This window comes from Hypanus sabinus, chromosome 24 (assembly GCF_030144855.1).
Source record: "Hypanus sabinus isolate sHypSab1 chromosome 24, sHypSab1.hap1, whole genome shotgun sequence".
Lineage (NCBI taxonomy): Eukaryota > Metazoa > Chordata > Chondrichthyes > Myliobatiformes > Dasyatidae > Hypanus > Hypanus sabinus.
This window is the reverse complement of record NC_082729.1, coordinates 8,660,976-8,675,030: the sequence shown is the minus strand read 5'-3', so window position 1 is coordinate 8,675,030 and position 14,055 is coordinate 8,660,976. Positions and strand designations below refer to the sequence as shown.

General features: G+C 39.7%; 1 protein-coding gene across 8 annotated transcripts in view; it reads right to left on the bottom strand.

The window, feature by feature from the left end:
- The window catches only part of qkia (QKI, KH domain containing, RNA binding a), a 136,012-nt gene that overhangs the window by 60,138 nt on the left and 61,819 nt on the right, over positions 1-14,055 (bottom strand). For all 8 annotated transcript variants that reach the window (XR_009507769.1, XR_009507770.1, XR_009507771.1 and 5 more), the window contains exon 3: positions 3,637-3,753. Coding sequence is in view for 5 of the 8 variants with exons in the window: in XM_059949249.1 (XP_059805232.1) it covers positions 3,637-3,753 (117 nt within the window). In the remaining 3 variants the exon portion in view is untranslated. The remainder of the gene's footprint in view (positions 1-3,636; positions 3,754-14,055) is intronic.

The window sequence follows — 14,055 nt, the reverse complement described above, 5'->3', positions numbered from 1 at the left end:
AATCAATTTGGAACCAATGAGACTAAATCATTTATTTATTGAGGTACAACACGGAGTAGGTCCTTCCGGCATGTTCAGACACATCGCCCAGCAATTCCTGATTTAACCCTTGCCTAATCACAGGACAACTTACAGTGACCACTTAACTTACCAACCAGTAGGTCCATCACTCCTTTCGATCTGCATATTTGTACATCAGTTAAGCTGTCCAGCATGAAAATGAACAAAAGCAATCTGGAATCTTTGAGATTTGGTACGTTACTTAGAACACTCAAATTTTTACAGAGGTCCCGTAGACAGCATTCTAACTGGCTGCATCACAGTCTGGTATGGTGTTTTTTTTGGGGGGGGGGGGGGGATCTCATAAGCAGCAGAGAGTTGTAGAGCATCAGCAGAGAGTCAGTTCCATCATGGGTACTAGCCACCGTAGCATCCCAGAGATCTTCAAGGAGCGGTGCCTCAAAAAGGCAGTGTTCATCATTAAGGACCCCCATCATCCTGGATATGCCCTCTTATTTTTGCTACCATCAGAAAGGAGGTACAGAAGCCTCCATCACTCCCTTCCATCTAGTTCATCACCATGCTCTATAGGTTTATTACTGTCACAGGTGACAAAATACACAAAACTTGACCTGCGTACTGTTCATACATGAAAGAATGGGAAAGGGAAACAAGGCAACCAGACCCCTCAACAGTTCATCGTCAGACTAGCTTTCCAAGATGAACTCAATGTGGCAAGGTGCAAAACAAGGCACAGAAGATCAGCCAACAACTGTACACATCTGGCATTAGTTACTAGTCTGAATATTAAAACAGATGAGATGTCCAAAGACATTTAATGAGCTATGCTGTTTTACCCCTCTGTGAAGCTCTACATCTTGCTGCAGGACTAGTGGTGGCAAACAATTGTTGGTTGTGTCATAACTGAGGAATTTTCCAAAAATCCCACGCCCTACCAATTTTCTTAAGTGCCACTTGCAGAATCTGAAAGATGAGTCATGGAATGAGAAATAGATCAAAATTAATGTCTTTGGAAGAGATTTTGGCATATCAAAAACATAAAACCAGGCTGCTAACTAAACCTACAATGAGACCTGCTACAAATCGTTCTGTACTTAGGTTAAACATAGTGTCAAAATAATGCAAGGTTTATTTTTTTCCTGAATATTTGTGCAACATTTAAGACATCCAGCATGAAAATGGGGAGAAGCAATCTGGAATCGCTGAGATCTGGTACTTCTCTGAAAACACTCTCACATTCCTATAGATGTACCGTAGAGAGCATTCTAATTGGCTGCATCAGTGTATGGTATGGAGGTGGAGAGGGGGACTAGTAAACTGGAGAAATTTGTAAAATTGGTCAGTTCAATCACGGGCACTGGCCTCCGTGATATCCTAGACATCAAGGAGCAATGCCTCAAGAAGACAGTGTCCATAATTAAAGACACTCATTATCCAAGATATGCCCTCTTTTCATTGTTGCCATCAGAAAGAAGGTACAGAAGCCTGAAGACACACACACTGTATATCTACATTTCATTTGGGGTCCCCAAAGTAGGTCCCCCAATGGCAAAAATCCACCAACTAGTCAGCTTTTGGATCCACAGGGGAAAAAAATACTTGAAAATTACCAATTTAATGAAATAGCATTCTTTTTATACAAATGTATTCCCTTATTGATTGTATGCTGCCAAGGCCAGCATTTATGACTCATTTGCTATTGTTCTAAAATTATAATTATTTTATGGCCCATTTCAAGCTGCTGTTTTAAAGATATGAACATACATCAGTATCAGATTCATCTTGGATTAGTAAAGTAATCTGAGGTGGAAGAAATCCCCAGTGGAAATATAGCTATAAATTAACTTGGACTTTTAAAAGCCAAACCTGCTAAACCTGCTGGATAGTATATTTGTCTAATATTTCTTAAATTTAGAAAGCATAGACTTGCTTCAAGATTAGTAAGAGTGAATCAAGTCACCCCTTTTAATTACTAAAAGAACATTCTGCAGGTAAATTTCTTTCAAAACTTGTTATACTTGGGTTTCCGGTTACTCAAGAAAATGACAAATTGGATGCATGCATTTCAAACACACCCTTCCCCAACATACTTGATATACAGATTTGCAAAATGCAAATTTGTGTCTTTGTGGAAATGAATTTTAGTCTTTGCCTCCCTGACTGAGACATAGAAGGGAAAACTTGCTGGAGTTGCTGAAAATGAAAGTGGTAGGCACAGCTCAGTCCATCACAGGCAAAGCCCTCCTCACCACTGAGCACATCTACAAGAAGCACTGTCACAAGAAAGTAGCATCCATCATCAAGACATCCACTCCGCACCCCCCCCCCCCCCCACCATCTTGGCCTTGCTCTCTTACTTGCAGCTATCATCAGGAAGGAGGTACAAGAGCCTTAGATGCCTTAGGGCCCACACCATCAAGTTCAGGAAGTTTTCATGCTATAATCATCAGGCTCCCGAATCCGTGTGGATAACTTCATTCACCTCAACTTTGAAATGATTCCTTAAGTGATGGGATCACTTTCAAGGACTCTTTACAACTAATGTTCTCGGTATTATGTAATTACTTCTATATATTTTGTATTTGCATGGTTTGTTTTTTGCACATCGGTTGTCTGCCAGTCTTTGTGTATTTTTTCATTGATTCTATTTTATCTTTGTTCTTGTTAATTCTTGCAAAGAAATGAATCTCAGACATGTGTACTTTGATCATTTACTTTGATCTTTTGAGTTTTTTTGAGATGGTCTATATCACCCCCCCCCCCCACCCCACCTCTACAGTAAGGCTAACCAATCCTTCAACCATGATCCTGAGTTCACAATGGCCTATTGTGATTTTACCAGCAAAGGTCAAAGTAAATTTTATCTCAGAGCACATACAGGTCACCCCACACAACCCCGAGATTCTTTTCCCAGCAGGCATACTTAGGAAATCTAGAAAAGTAACTGTAACAGGATCAATGAAAGATCAAGATCAAATAGAGCATACAATAAAAACTGTGTAAACCCAAATTCAAATAAACAGCAATAACGAGAGCATGTAATAACAAGAAAGATTCCTTAAAGTGAGATCATTCAGTGTGGAAATATCTCAATAAATGAGTGCAGTTATCTTCTTGTTCTAGAACCTGATGGTTGCAGGTTAGCAACTGTCTTGAACTTGGTGGTGCGAGTCCTGAGGCTCTTGTACCTTCTACCTGATGGCAGCAGCGAGAAAAAAACATGAGCTGGGTGGTGAGAATCTTCAATTACGGATATTGCTTTCCTACAAAAGTGTTTCAGTAGACATGCTCAATGGTTGGGAGGGCTTTACCCATGATGTACTGGGCCAAATCCACTAGGATTTTCCATTCAAAACTATTGGTGCTCCCATATCAGGCCATGATGCAGTTAGTCAATATATTTTCTACTACACATTTACAGAAGTCTGTCAAAGCTTTTCACATCATACTAAATCTCCTCAAATTTGTAAGAAAATAGAGGCGTTGTCATGCTTTCTTTGCAATTACATTTATATGATGGGTCTAGGACAGATCTTCTGAGAGACATCTTTGATCAGCAGAAACTTGTTGCCATCCACACAACTTTAACTACTCAGACAGGGTCTCTAACCTTACCTTCTTTTTGTCCCGCATTGAACTTTTCCCTCTCACCATGATCTTGCAACCAGTCTCTGCTTCCAGTTGTTTTGCAGTGAGGCCTCTTGGGCCAAGGATTCGACCAACAAAGTTAAACTGAAAAAGAAAAAAAATCATTTCAGATACAAAAATGTTAACTACCACTGTATTGTGCACTTCATAGAAATATAGTATTTCTCTGTATATGCCAAAAGAACTTATCACTGATTTATGCATTTGACCTTCAATTCACTAAATGTTCTAGACAGAGTTATAGAATTCGTACTTATAAACTACTTTGCATGTTTTCAATAAATGATACGAAAATAAATTGGAGTTACCTCATATAAAGGTTCAATTTTTCAAAACACTATTTGGTTTCAAGAAAATCATGGCTCGTGGTGGAAATTTTCTTTTTAAATTGTCTCTTAATTTACGAGGTTAAGTGTGGGTTCCCATGGTTAATTTTGATTAATCGGCAAACAAAGCTAGTGATAGCCAGAGTCAGGTAAAAACACAGCATACAAAGAATATAAACACAAGAAAGTCTCCAGATGTCAGAAATCTATAGCAACATACACTAAGTGTTGGAGGAACTCATCAGGTCAGGCACCAGCTATGAAAATGAATAAACAGTCCACATTTTGGGCCCAGTCACTTCTTCAGAATTGGAAAGGAAGGGGGTAGATATTAGAATAAAAGGTGGAGGGGAAGGGAAGGAGGCTAGCTGGTAGGTGATGGGAGAAGCGTCAAGAGTTGGAGAAAAAATCTGACTGGAGAGAACAGTGGACCTTGGAAAAAAAAGGAGGAAGGGACCCAGGGGAAGTAATATGCAGGTGAGAAGAGGTAAAAGGTCAGAGCGGGGAATAAAGGAAGGGATGTGGGAGAGTGTGAGGGTGTGTGAAGAAATTTGTTTATTGGAAGGAGAAATAGGTATTCATGGCATCAGGTTGGAGGGTACACGAATGGAATACAAGGTAATGTTCCTCCACCCTGAGGGTGGCCTCATTTTGAAAAACAGAAGGCTGTGGATCAATGTGTTGGAATGGGAATGGCTATTAAAATTTTGGCCACCACTTGTCCCACTTGTGGTGGATGGAGCAAAGGTGCACAGCGAAGCAAGCAGTCCCCCAATATACCTCCAATTAGAGCCAGAAGGACAACAATGGAAAACCAAAAGATTTTATTGGAATTGATATGACATTTGTAACTAGATAAGCACAAAACAACTTCAATGGATGATCTAATAGTCTTGTCCTGATGAAGGGTTGCAGCCTGAAACATCGAATGCACTCTTTTCCATAGATGCTGCCTGGCCTTGCTGGATTTCCAGCATCTGCAGTTTTTCTGTTTCTGAATTTAATAGTCATTTCAAATTAGTTCCCAAAAAAAAGGTTGGCAAGTTGGTGGGTGCAACAGAGGATTAATAAAGGGTAGAACGAGGCAGTGCAACAAGGATCTTATGTCAGGGAAAACCCAGTAATAGAGTAAATTTGAATGGAGCTTAAGGAACAATGAAGGGCAGAAAACATTGCTGGGAGCTGAGTGCAGATAGCAGAGCAAGGTACAAATTCAGGAAGATTACATGTAAAGTGGGTGGCTATACAGAAGGGTCCATGCAAATCGAATAATGATAATGTAATGAGTAAATTCTAAGCAGATGTAAGAAATAGTCAGTATCTTGAGGAATCAAACTGCCATCGTTGAACTGTTCCCACAACCTATGGACTCATATAAGGACCCTTCATCTGAGGTTCAAAGTTCAATGGAAATATATTAAAGTATATACAAGTCACCATATACAACCCTGAGATACATTTTCATGATAGAATAACAATCACAATAGAATCAATGAAAGACTGCATCACGTTCTCGATATTAACTGCTCATTTATTTATTTCCTTCAGGAAGACCACAACCTTGTTGTGGTTTGGAGGCTTGCATGATTTAGTGACCCAGAGATCTATGTTGAGTGGAGTTAAGGCTTTATGCTTTGGCTCTTGGTAAGGTCACCCGTGCCAAACACGTCAAAGGGTAGAGGACAGACTAAGCATGGGCCACTTGCTCTCCAAGTTTGGGGCTTCACCTCAGGGTTAACAACCCTGACTGAACAAAACTGATACAAACACAGCAATGAAGAATCCTTCTGCATCTGAGCGTGACGGTATTCCTGAGTCTCCACCTGGGACTTGCACAACTGACAGTAATGAAAACAGAGGGAGCTACTAATATGATGAAGGAAGCCCTGACATCGTTGGAGATGGAGGACCTTCATTGCTGCCCTAAACACCAGAAGTGGAACAGGCACCATGTCTTTGATAATTTTTAGTGTATTTGCTGTTTGTTGTCTTTGCACATTGGGTGTCTTTCATTGACTACTGCCTGTATTTACTGTGAATGCCCAAAAGAAAATGGTGACATATATGTACTTCAATAAAGTTATTTCAAACTTTGAACAATACTCAATGTAGAGCTATATTAACTACTAGATTAAGGGATTATAAATTTAAATGGAGGAAAATCAAATACGAGGCCTGAATTGGCTGTAAAGGTCAGAAAACTACATTATATGATAAAAAGCTGATGTTGGCCACAAACAACTATAGTCTACAAATCAGTGAATTTGATTTAGTCAACTGGAAGCAGAAAGGTCAATTGCCTTTGCCAGGACAGAGGAGATGAAGGCTGCCATTTTATGAAGAGACTCTGTTCTCCATTTTGAGAGCTCACGTTAATCAGTGTTTTAAAGTAGCCATAATAATGCTCTAGGTAATCTGCTAAACTAAGGATATTTCCAAATAAGTGATTTGTGAGGTGTTCTTTGGTTGGATATAGCATGAAGGTTTGTGAATGGTGCGGTCTGTATCTGTTCTGTATGCTTCACGTTAGTTGCCAACTAAGAACCATAAATTACCAACTGTTACTTGCTGAGGGGAGGGCAATAAATAGATGCTGGCCGAGAGCAGAGCCAATAAAAAGGTGTTAAAGGTCAGGCATAACCTACAGCCAATGACACTGAAATGCAACATTTGCATGGTAAGGAATGAATAAAAAAAGCAGACACTGCAGCGATGACTCAGTAGAACATTCACCAACATAGATGTGAAGTGTTCCATGGACACATGATGATTCAAAAAGGGACTATGAAGGACAGCAGAAATTCCCTTTTAACTGGTAAAGTCTTTTCTATTCTTTGACTGTTCATGGAAGGTCAGGAAAACCTAGGTCCGCACAGAAGTATTGGATTTTTAAGTTCGTATGTTCTTCTGTTGAAACTGTTAAAGGTACTTTCTGATAACTAGATTTTCTGTGCCTCCCTGATCATTATTACAATTGTTGATTTTTGTAACACTGTACACCCACTTATACAGGATTTCTGTATTCTCCCAATGCACGACATCAAACATCCCAACACTGTCCCAAATACTTACAATTTGAGCAGTCAAGGATCACAAGCCTTGTATTAGAACCATAGAACATTACAGCACCGAAACGGGCCTTATTCTGACACAAGAAATTTGTTCACCCTGATGGTAGTAAATTGTTGGAGTTCTCTATCCCCAGGGTGCTGCAGAAGCTTAATTCTCAAATATATGCGAGACAAATGAAGACTTTCAGATGGCAAATAGCAGTGTTCAACACAACACGTTACAGTACAGGCAATCCAGGTTTATCTCCTGCTGCTGCCTGTATGTAGTATGTACATGCTCCGCACGACCGTGCAAGCTTCCTCCAATTTCCACCCATAGTCCAAAGCCATACCGGTTTGCAGGTTAATTGGTCATTGTAAATTGTCCTGTGATTAGGCTAGGATTGAATCAGGGGATTGCTAGGTGGCACGGCTTGAAGGGCCAGGTGGGCCTATTCCACCCTGTATTTCAATAAATACAAAGAGAGCATGAGGCAGCAAAATGCCTAAGCCCATTTCAGTTCATGGTAAGTGATTGCAATTTTTGAAGTTCACAGAAAGAGGTAAACAAAGGTGTGTGACAGAGAATGGAATGAAGCATGTGCCCACAAAGAGATCAAGCAGCCACAATCGCCTTCAAACTCAAACAAGTCATGCATGGTTTCTGCCCCAAGGAGAATGGATGGTGAAATGATGAGAAAAAGAATTAAATGAGAGATTTGATTCTCCAGTGGTACACAACTCTTCAACAGAAGCTATTATTCCTAATTATGCTATTAACGCTAATGCAGCAAGTGATGTTAACATGTGGAATAATTGTGTTAATGACCGATGTTTAGGAGCTTTTTTGCAGCTTTTAACTAGCTAAAACAACTGAACAAGGAATTTGCAGATAGGAATTTTCAAGTATTCCTAATGTTTTAATTTTTCAGATCTTGAGGTTGGTCTCTTGGCAGGTGGAGATAGTAATCTCTTCTAATTTTCATTTTCTCCCTCAGCTTGAATTTATGCTCATTAAGGGCAATTTTATAAGAGTACCCCATCTTCCATAAAACAAAGACTATTACTTTTGCTGAGAGACAGAATGCCCCAATTTTCCCCAAGCCTCTTTATAAAGTGTGTCTGTTGCCGGCGGTGTAGCAGCAACTGCACCAGATTTTGGGGCGAGTGTTCGGATCCAACCGACTCCTTGTACGCCTTCCACCAGTGCTGGGTTGAGTGTCGAGCTAGAAACTCTGCCTCATCAAACAGACAAATGCTAAAGAAATGGCAAGGTTGCCACCAGATGTGCCAAACAAAGTGCAAGGAGGAACTCAGAAGGCCAAGCAGCATCAACAGAAAAGAGTAACTGCTTCGGGCCAAGATCCTTCATCAGGACCGGAGACAAAAAAGATGAGGAGTCACGAGTTAGAAGGTGGGGGGAGGGGGTACTTCTAACTCAGACTTTGCCCCTCCACCCACATTCAAACTCTGGCTTATTTTTTTAAAATTCAGACTTGATGAAGGGTCTTAGGCCGAAAAATTGACTATACTCTTTTCCATACATGCTGGCTGGCGTGCTGAGTTACTCCAGCATTTTATGTGTATTGATTGGATTTTGAGCATCTGCAGATTTTCTCTTGTTTAGCATCTTATTAACTACCATATGGGAACAAAAATTAAGAGCTTGCAATGCTTCAGAACGGAAAGCTCAGAACATAAGTAATGGTATCTCTTCCTGCACCCCACCCACAATCTGATGTTCAATTACCATCACAAATTCCTATTTATAATAATCAAATGGTTGATAGATGCCCCAAATATTTCAAAGTTGGTCTAATAGAGAAGCAATACAACCAGTCATCACATCATTCAGTCAGATTTTGTCAGTCAAAAATAACTGCAACCTAATTTGTACATTAGATTCTACAGTCAATGGGCCAGATAGTACTTTATGTCTAAATACTACACCCATGCTTTAAAAATACTGGCTTTGCTCCCAGGCTTATCCCTATCCAACTGTACTGACCTTATTCTGGAGCAACTGGGACTTGAGATTCTCATGCTCAAATAAGCACATCTCTACACTCACTGAAACATTGTTTACAACATTCACAAATATTAATGATTAGAATCCAATTACTCACATTTTTAACTGCTTTTATGGTTTCAGTTTATCAATTTCCACACTGAGGATCATCCTCTACACTTGCCCATGTGGCATCTTCTCTACCTCCACAATACTTTGGTTCTTTTTTTCACCCCTAATGCACAAGACCCACCACAGCATCTTCACATACAACCGCAGAAACCCTCCCCCTTGTATATCATTTCCCTGACCTGAAATACTCGCCCCTCTAATACAACATATTGTATTCAATGTTCCTGATACCATGAAGGGCACCAGGACAGAACAGCAGTTAGCATAATGCTATTACAACTTGGTAAATTCTGGAGTTCGGAGTTCAATTCCTCCATCGGTTGTATGTTCTCCCTGTCAGCGTGCGAGCTTCCTCCAGGTGCTTCAGCCTCCTCCCACATTCCAAAGACGTACTGGCTAGTAGGTTATTTGGTCATTGTAAATTGTCCTGTTAATAGGCTAGGGTTAAATAGGTGGATTGCTGGTTGCTGTGGCTCATTAGGCCAGAGAAGCCCGCTCCACACTGTACTGCTAAACAAAATAAACACATGGAAATTGGTATCAGCTTTAATTCCATTCCATCTCCTATCTCCAAATGCAACCAGACTCTCACTTCAATCCTCTATCCTACAGCTGCCCATCATTAGCCCCAAGTGCATCCAATGAAGGACTAAGCAAAGCTTACTAACTTCTCATATGGCATGTTTATTTTCTGAACTCAAATCTTTAACAGTTTCAAGTAATCAGCCTTTACTGACTTAATCCAATTTGCAGAATTCAAACTCTCCTCTAGCAATTTCAGATTTTACCCATGTTATTTACAGTAGGTCCATGCCCTCAGAACATCATTCAAACCTCTGCATGGCTCCATCTGCAACTTGCACACTTTTAGTTCCAACGGAAGATCAACACTCCAAAAAATTAACTCGGGCATCAGACCTATTAAGCAAATCTGACATTTTCCAATTTCATTTTGCGTTTTCACCTGCAACATTGTTTTAGAACAGAAGTACTGAATTTGGTTTTGAGATAAATGAGATGCAGACAATATTAGCTATAAAGGTCAGATTTAAAATATACTGCATTTCACACCTTGAAAGAAAGGCTGAATGTAATACAGCTCTAAAATTAATATGTTAAGCATGTTAAAAAGAATAAAGCTTTAGAACAACTTCAGAGTAGAGTATGATTTAATAGCAAACAGGTTGAAAGAGCAGTTAACTGTAATGCATGTATTTGTTTGCTATTTATATATTATGACCTACTTATAATATCCACACCTTCCACAAATGATGCTCTGTGTAATTGAACCTATACTTGTTCATAGAGGCATAAATGAAATTAAACTGCAGGATGCCTTTGAACATTTGCTATGCATTAAAATGTGGTATTTTAATAATTCAATATCAGATCAATTCAGATGCAATTCCCTTGTGTGCAGATGAGCTGTGGTCTCCCCAATGCAACAAGAGACAATGACAGAATTTCCACGGCACTCAGCCTTTACTTGAAGACAAGTCGAGTGTAGAACAAATCTTAAAACACTAAGCTTAGTCAGCTCCATCATGGCACTAGAACTCTGCACTATCCAGGACACTGTCAAGGCGTGGTGCCTCAAAAAGATGGTGTCCATAATTAAGGACACTGATCACCCAGGTCATGCCCTGTTCACATTACTACCATCAGGAAGGAGGAGGCAGCAATCGTTGAAGGCATGCATTCAATGATTTCAGCACAGCTTCTTCCCCTGTCATCTGAATGGCCATTGAACCCATGAACACTACCTAACTTCTTTTTCAATGTCTATTTTTGCACTAATTTAGCTTTTTTTTACTGTAATTCACAATTTTTTCCTATTATATATTGCATTTCACAACATACACTGGCAATAATCCATTTCTGATCACCAGTCTTTTCCAAACACACAATGCTCATATGCTACAACATTTCCTATGCTTTCCTCAACCTTTAAAATATGCTGATATCTTTGACGGGGTTTTGAAAATTCACATTCCGAATTGGGAAGCAGCTAGGCAGTTCAAGACAAGACATTCCACATACAGTTGCAAAAAAAAAGTTTGAACTATTTGCAATTACCTTGTTTTCTGCATTAATTACTGATAAACTGCCTGATCTTAGGTTCAAAAAGCATGTGAACTTCTAGGGTAATGCCTTCTACAAACACTACTTGGAGTCAGGTGTTCCAATCAATGAGAAGATTGGAGGTATGAGTTGCAGGGGTGCCCTGCCCTATAAAAATGACAGAGTCAGGTTACCAACAGAGCCTGTTCTTCTTAAGATCGATCTGTTTGTGCACCATGACTACATCAAAATAAAATTTTGGAGGACCTTAGAAAAATTGTAGAGATGAAGTTGGAAAACTCTACAAAAGCATTTCTGAAGAACTGACTGTTCATCAGTTCACTGTCAGAGAAACTGTCTACCAACAAGGAAATTCAGTACTGTTGCTACTCTCCCCAGGAGTGGGCGTCCTGCAAAGATCACACAAGTTTGCAAAAGAGCATCTGGATGTCCCACAATGCTTCTAGAACAATATGCTGTGGGCAGATAAGACAAAAGTTGAACTTTCTGGTAGAGATGCACACCAATATGTTTGAAGAAAAAGGGGCATCACACTCCAAACAAAACCTCATCACAATTGTAAAGCATGGTGGAAGGCTCATGGTTTGGATCTGTTTTGCTGCCTCAGGGCCTGGAAGCTTGCAATCGTTGAGGGAACAATGAATTCAAAATTGTATCAAGATATTTTACAGGAGAGCAACAGGGTAGCAGTCCGTCACCTGAAGCTTAATAGTAGTTCAATGATGCAACAAGGCAATAATCCAAAACTCAAAAGTAAATCAACAACAGAATGGTTTAAAAAGAAAATTCTTCTTTTGAAATGGCCAAGTCAGTCTAGATCTTAACCCAATTGAGATGCTGTGGATGACCTGAAAATGGCTGTTCATGCAAGGTATCCAAGAAATATTGATAAACTAACAGTTTTGTATAGAGGAATAGTCTAAAATTCCTCCTTGCTGTTGTGCAAGTCTGATCAGCAACTACAGGAAACATTTGGTGGAGGTTATTGCTGCTAAAGATTCTTCTACCAGTTATACAAATACAAGGGTTGACATACTTTTTCCAGCCTGGACAGTAAATGATTAAAAATTGTGTTCAATAAGGACATGAAATGTATAATTGTTTGCGTTTATGTTTTATGTTTATGTTTATCTATTATTGTGACTTAGATGAAGATCAAAACACATCTCACAAGGCAGGAGTTCGGGGCTGAGAGGAAAATTGGATCAGCCATGATGAAATGGCAGAGTAGACTCAAAAGGCCAAATTACTGAATTCTGCTCCGATCTCTTATGGTCTTATTTTATAAGTAATTAACGCAGAAAATCAGGTAATTGCAAAGGGATCACAAACTTTTTCTTGCAACTTAGTGCATCCATAAGAACTGGATAACACACAAGCTGAAACTGCAGAAATGCACTGTTCAGTGTTTTTGCACTGGGAATTACAAGGATTGGCACAACCATGGGGAGATCAGGATAGGGTGGAAATGACCAAAGGTCACAACGGTGTGCAGATCTAAGACAGGGCCATTGACAACAGAACATCAAACGGAAGTTGAGCAAGATGCAATGTGGAAGGTCAGTCATGAAAGTATTGTTTGTTAATTGGTCTATCGTCTACAGAATTCTTCAACTGTTTCATTTAACATCATGTAGTGGGGTAAGATTTATTGCCAACCTTATTTCATTGGCATTAAAGCACCTCTTCAAATTTTTATTGTACTCTGATTGGTGTGGAGATGAAAAACACACAGCCTCATCATTGAGTCATAGAAAAGTACAGCACAGAAACAGGCCCTTACGGCCCATTTAGTTTGTGCTGAACCATTGGAACTGCCTACACCCATTGACATGCACTGTGACCATAGCCCTCCATGTCTCTATCATCAGTGTACCTATCCAAACTTCTCTTAAATGTTGAAATCAAGCTTCCATCTACCACTTGCACTGGCAGCTCGTTCTATACTCTCACAACACTCTTGAGTGAAGAGGTTTCCCCTCCTGTTCCCCTTAGTCATTTTACCTTTCATCCTTAATCCAGATCTCTAGTTGTAGACCCATCCAACCTCAGTGGAAAGCCTGCTTGATTGTACCCTATCAATACCCATCAATTTTGCACATTTCTATCAAATCTCCTCTCAGTCTTCTACATTCTTGGGAACAAAGTCCTAACCTAGTCAATACTTCCTTATAACTCAGGCCCTCCAGATCCAGCAACATCTTTGTATATCCAACAAATTTTGCATACTCTTTAAGTGAGCAACTTTCAAGAGTCAGCACATACAACATGCTGAGGGAGGCTCATAATCAAGCATTGAAAACTTACAATTCGAAAGGCAAAGGCATTTTAGATGACACACAACGAAGCTTGAACAACACTTGATTTGCCACCCAGATCTTCACATTTAGATCATTTTGAATGTCAATACTGTGACAATGCACACTTTACTGCTTTTCAAAAAAGCTGTAGATTTCAGACATTTACATTTATTTTTCTTCCCAAAATAGTCAATACTTTGCAGTCCACTTTCCTGGTAGGTTTTATTTAAAACCAAAGTTCTCCTTTCCCAATGAGAAAGTTTCTAAAAAGGTAAAAGTCAAAGGGATACAGTGCAAAGTCTCTCATTAGATCAAAATGAACTTCCAATTTTGGAATTGGTTTATTATTGTCACATGTACTGAGGTGCTGTGAAAAGCTTAGAATACAGCACAGGAACAGGCTGTTTGGCCCACTTAGTCCATGCTGAGCTTTTTAAATTGCCTACGCTCTGCACTGGGACCATAGCTCTCCATACCTCTACCATGCA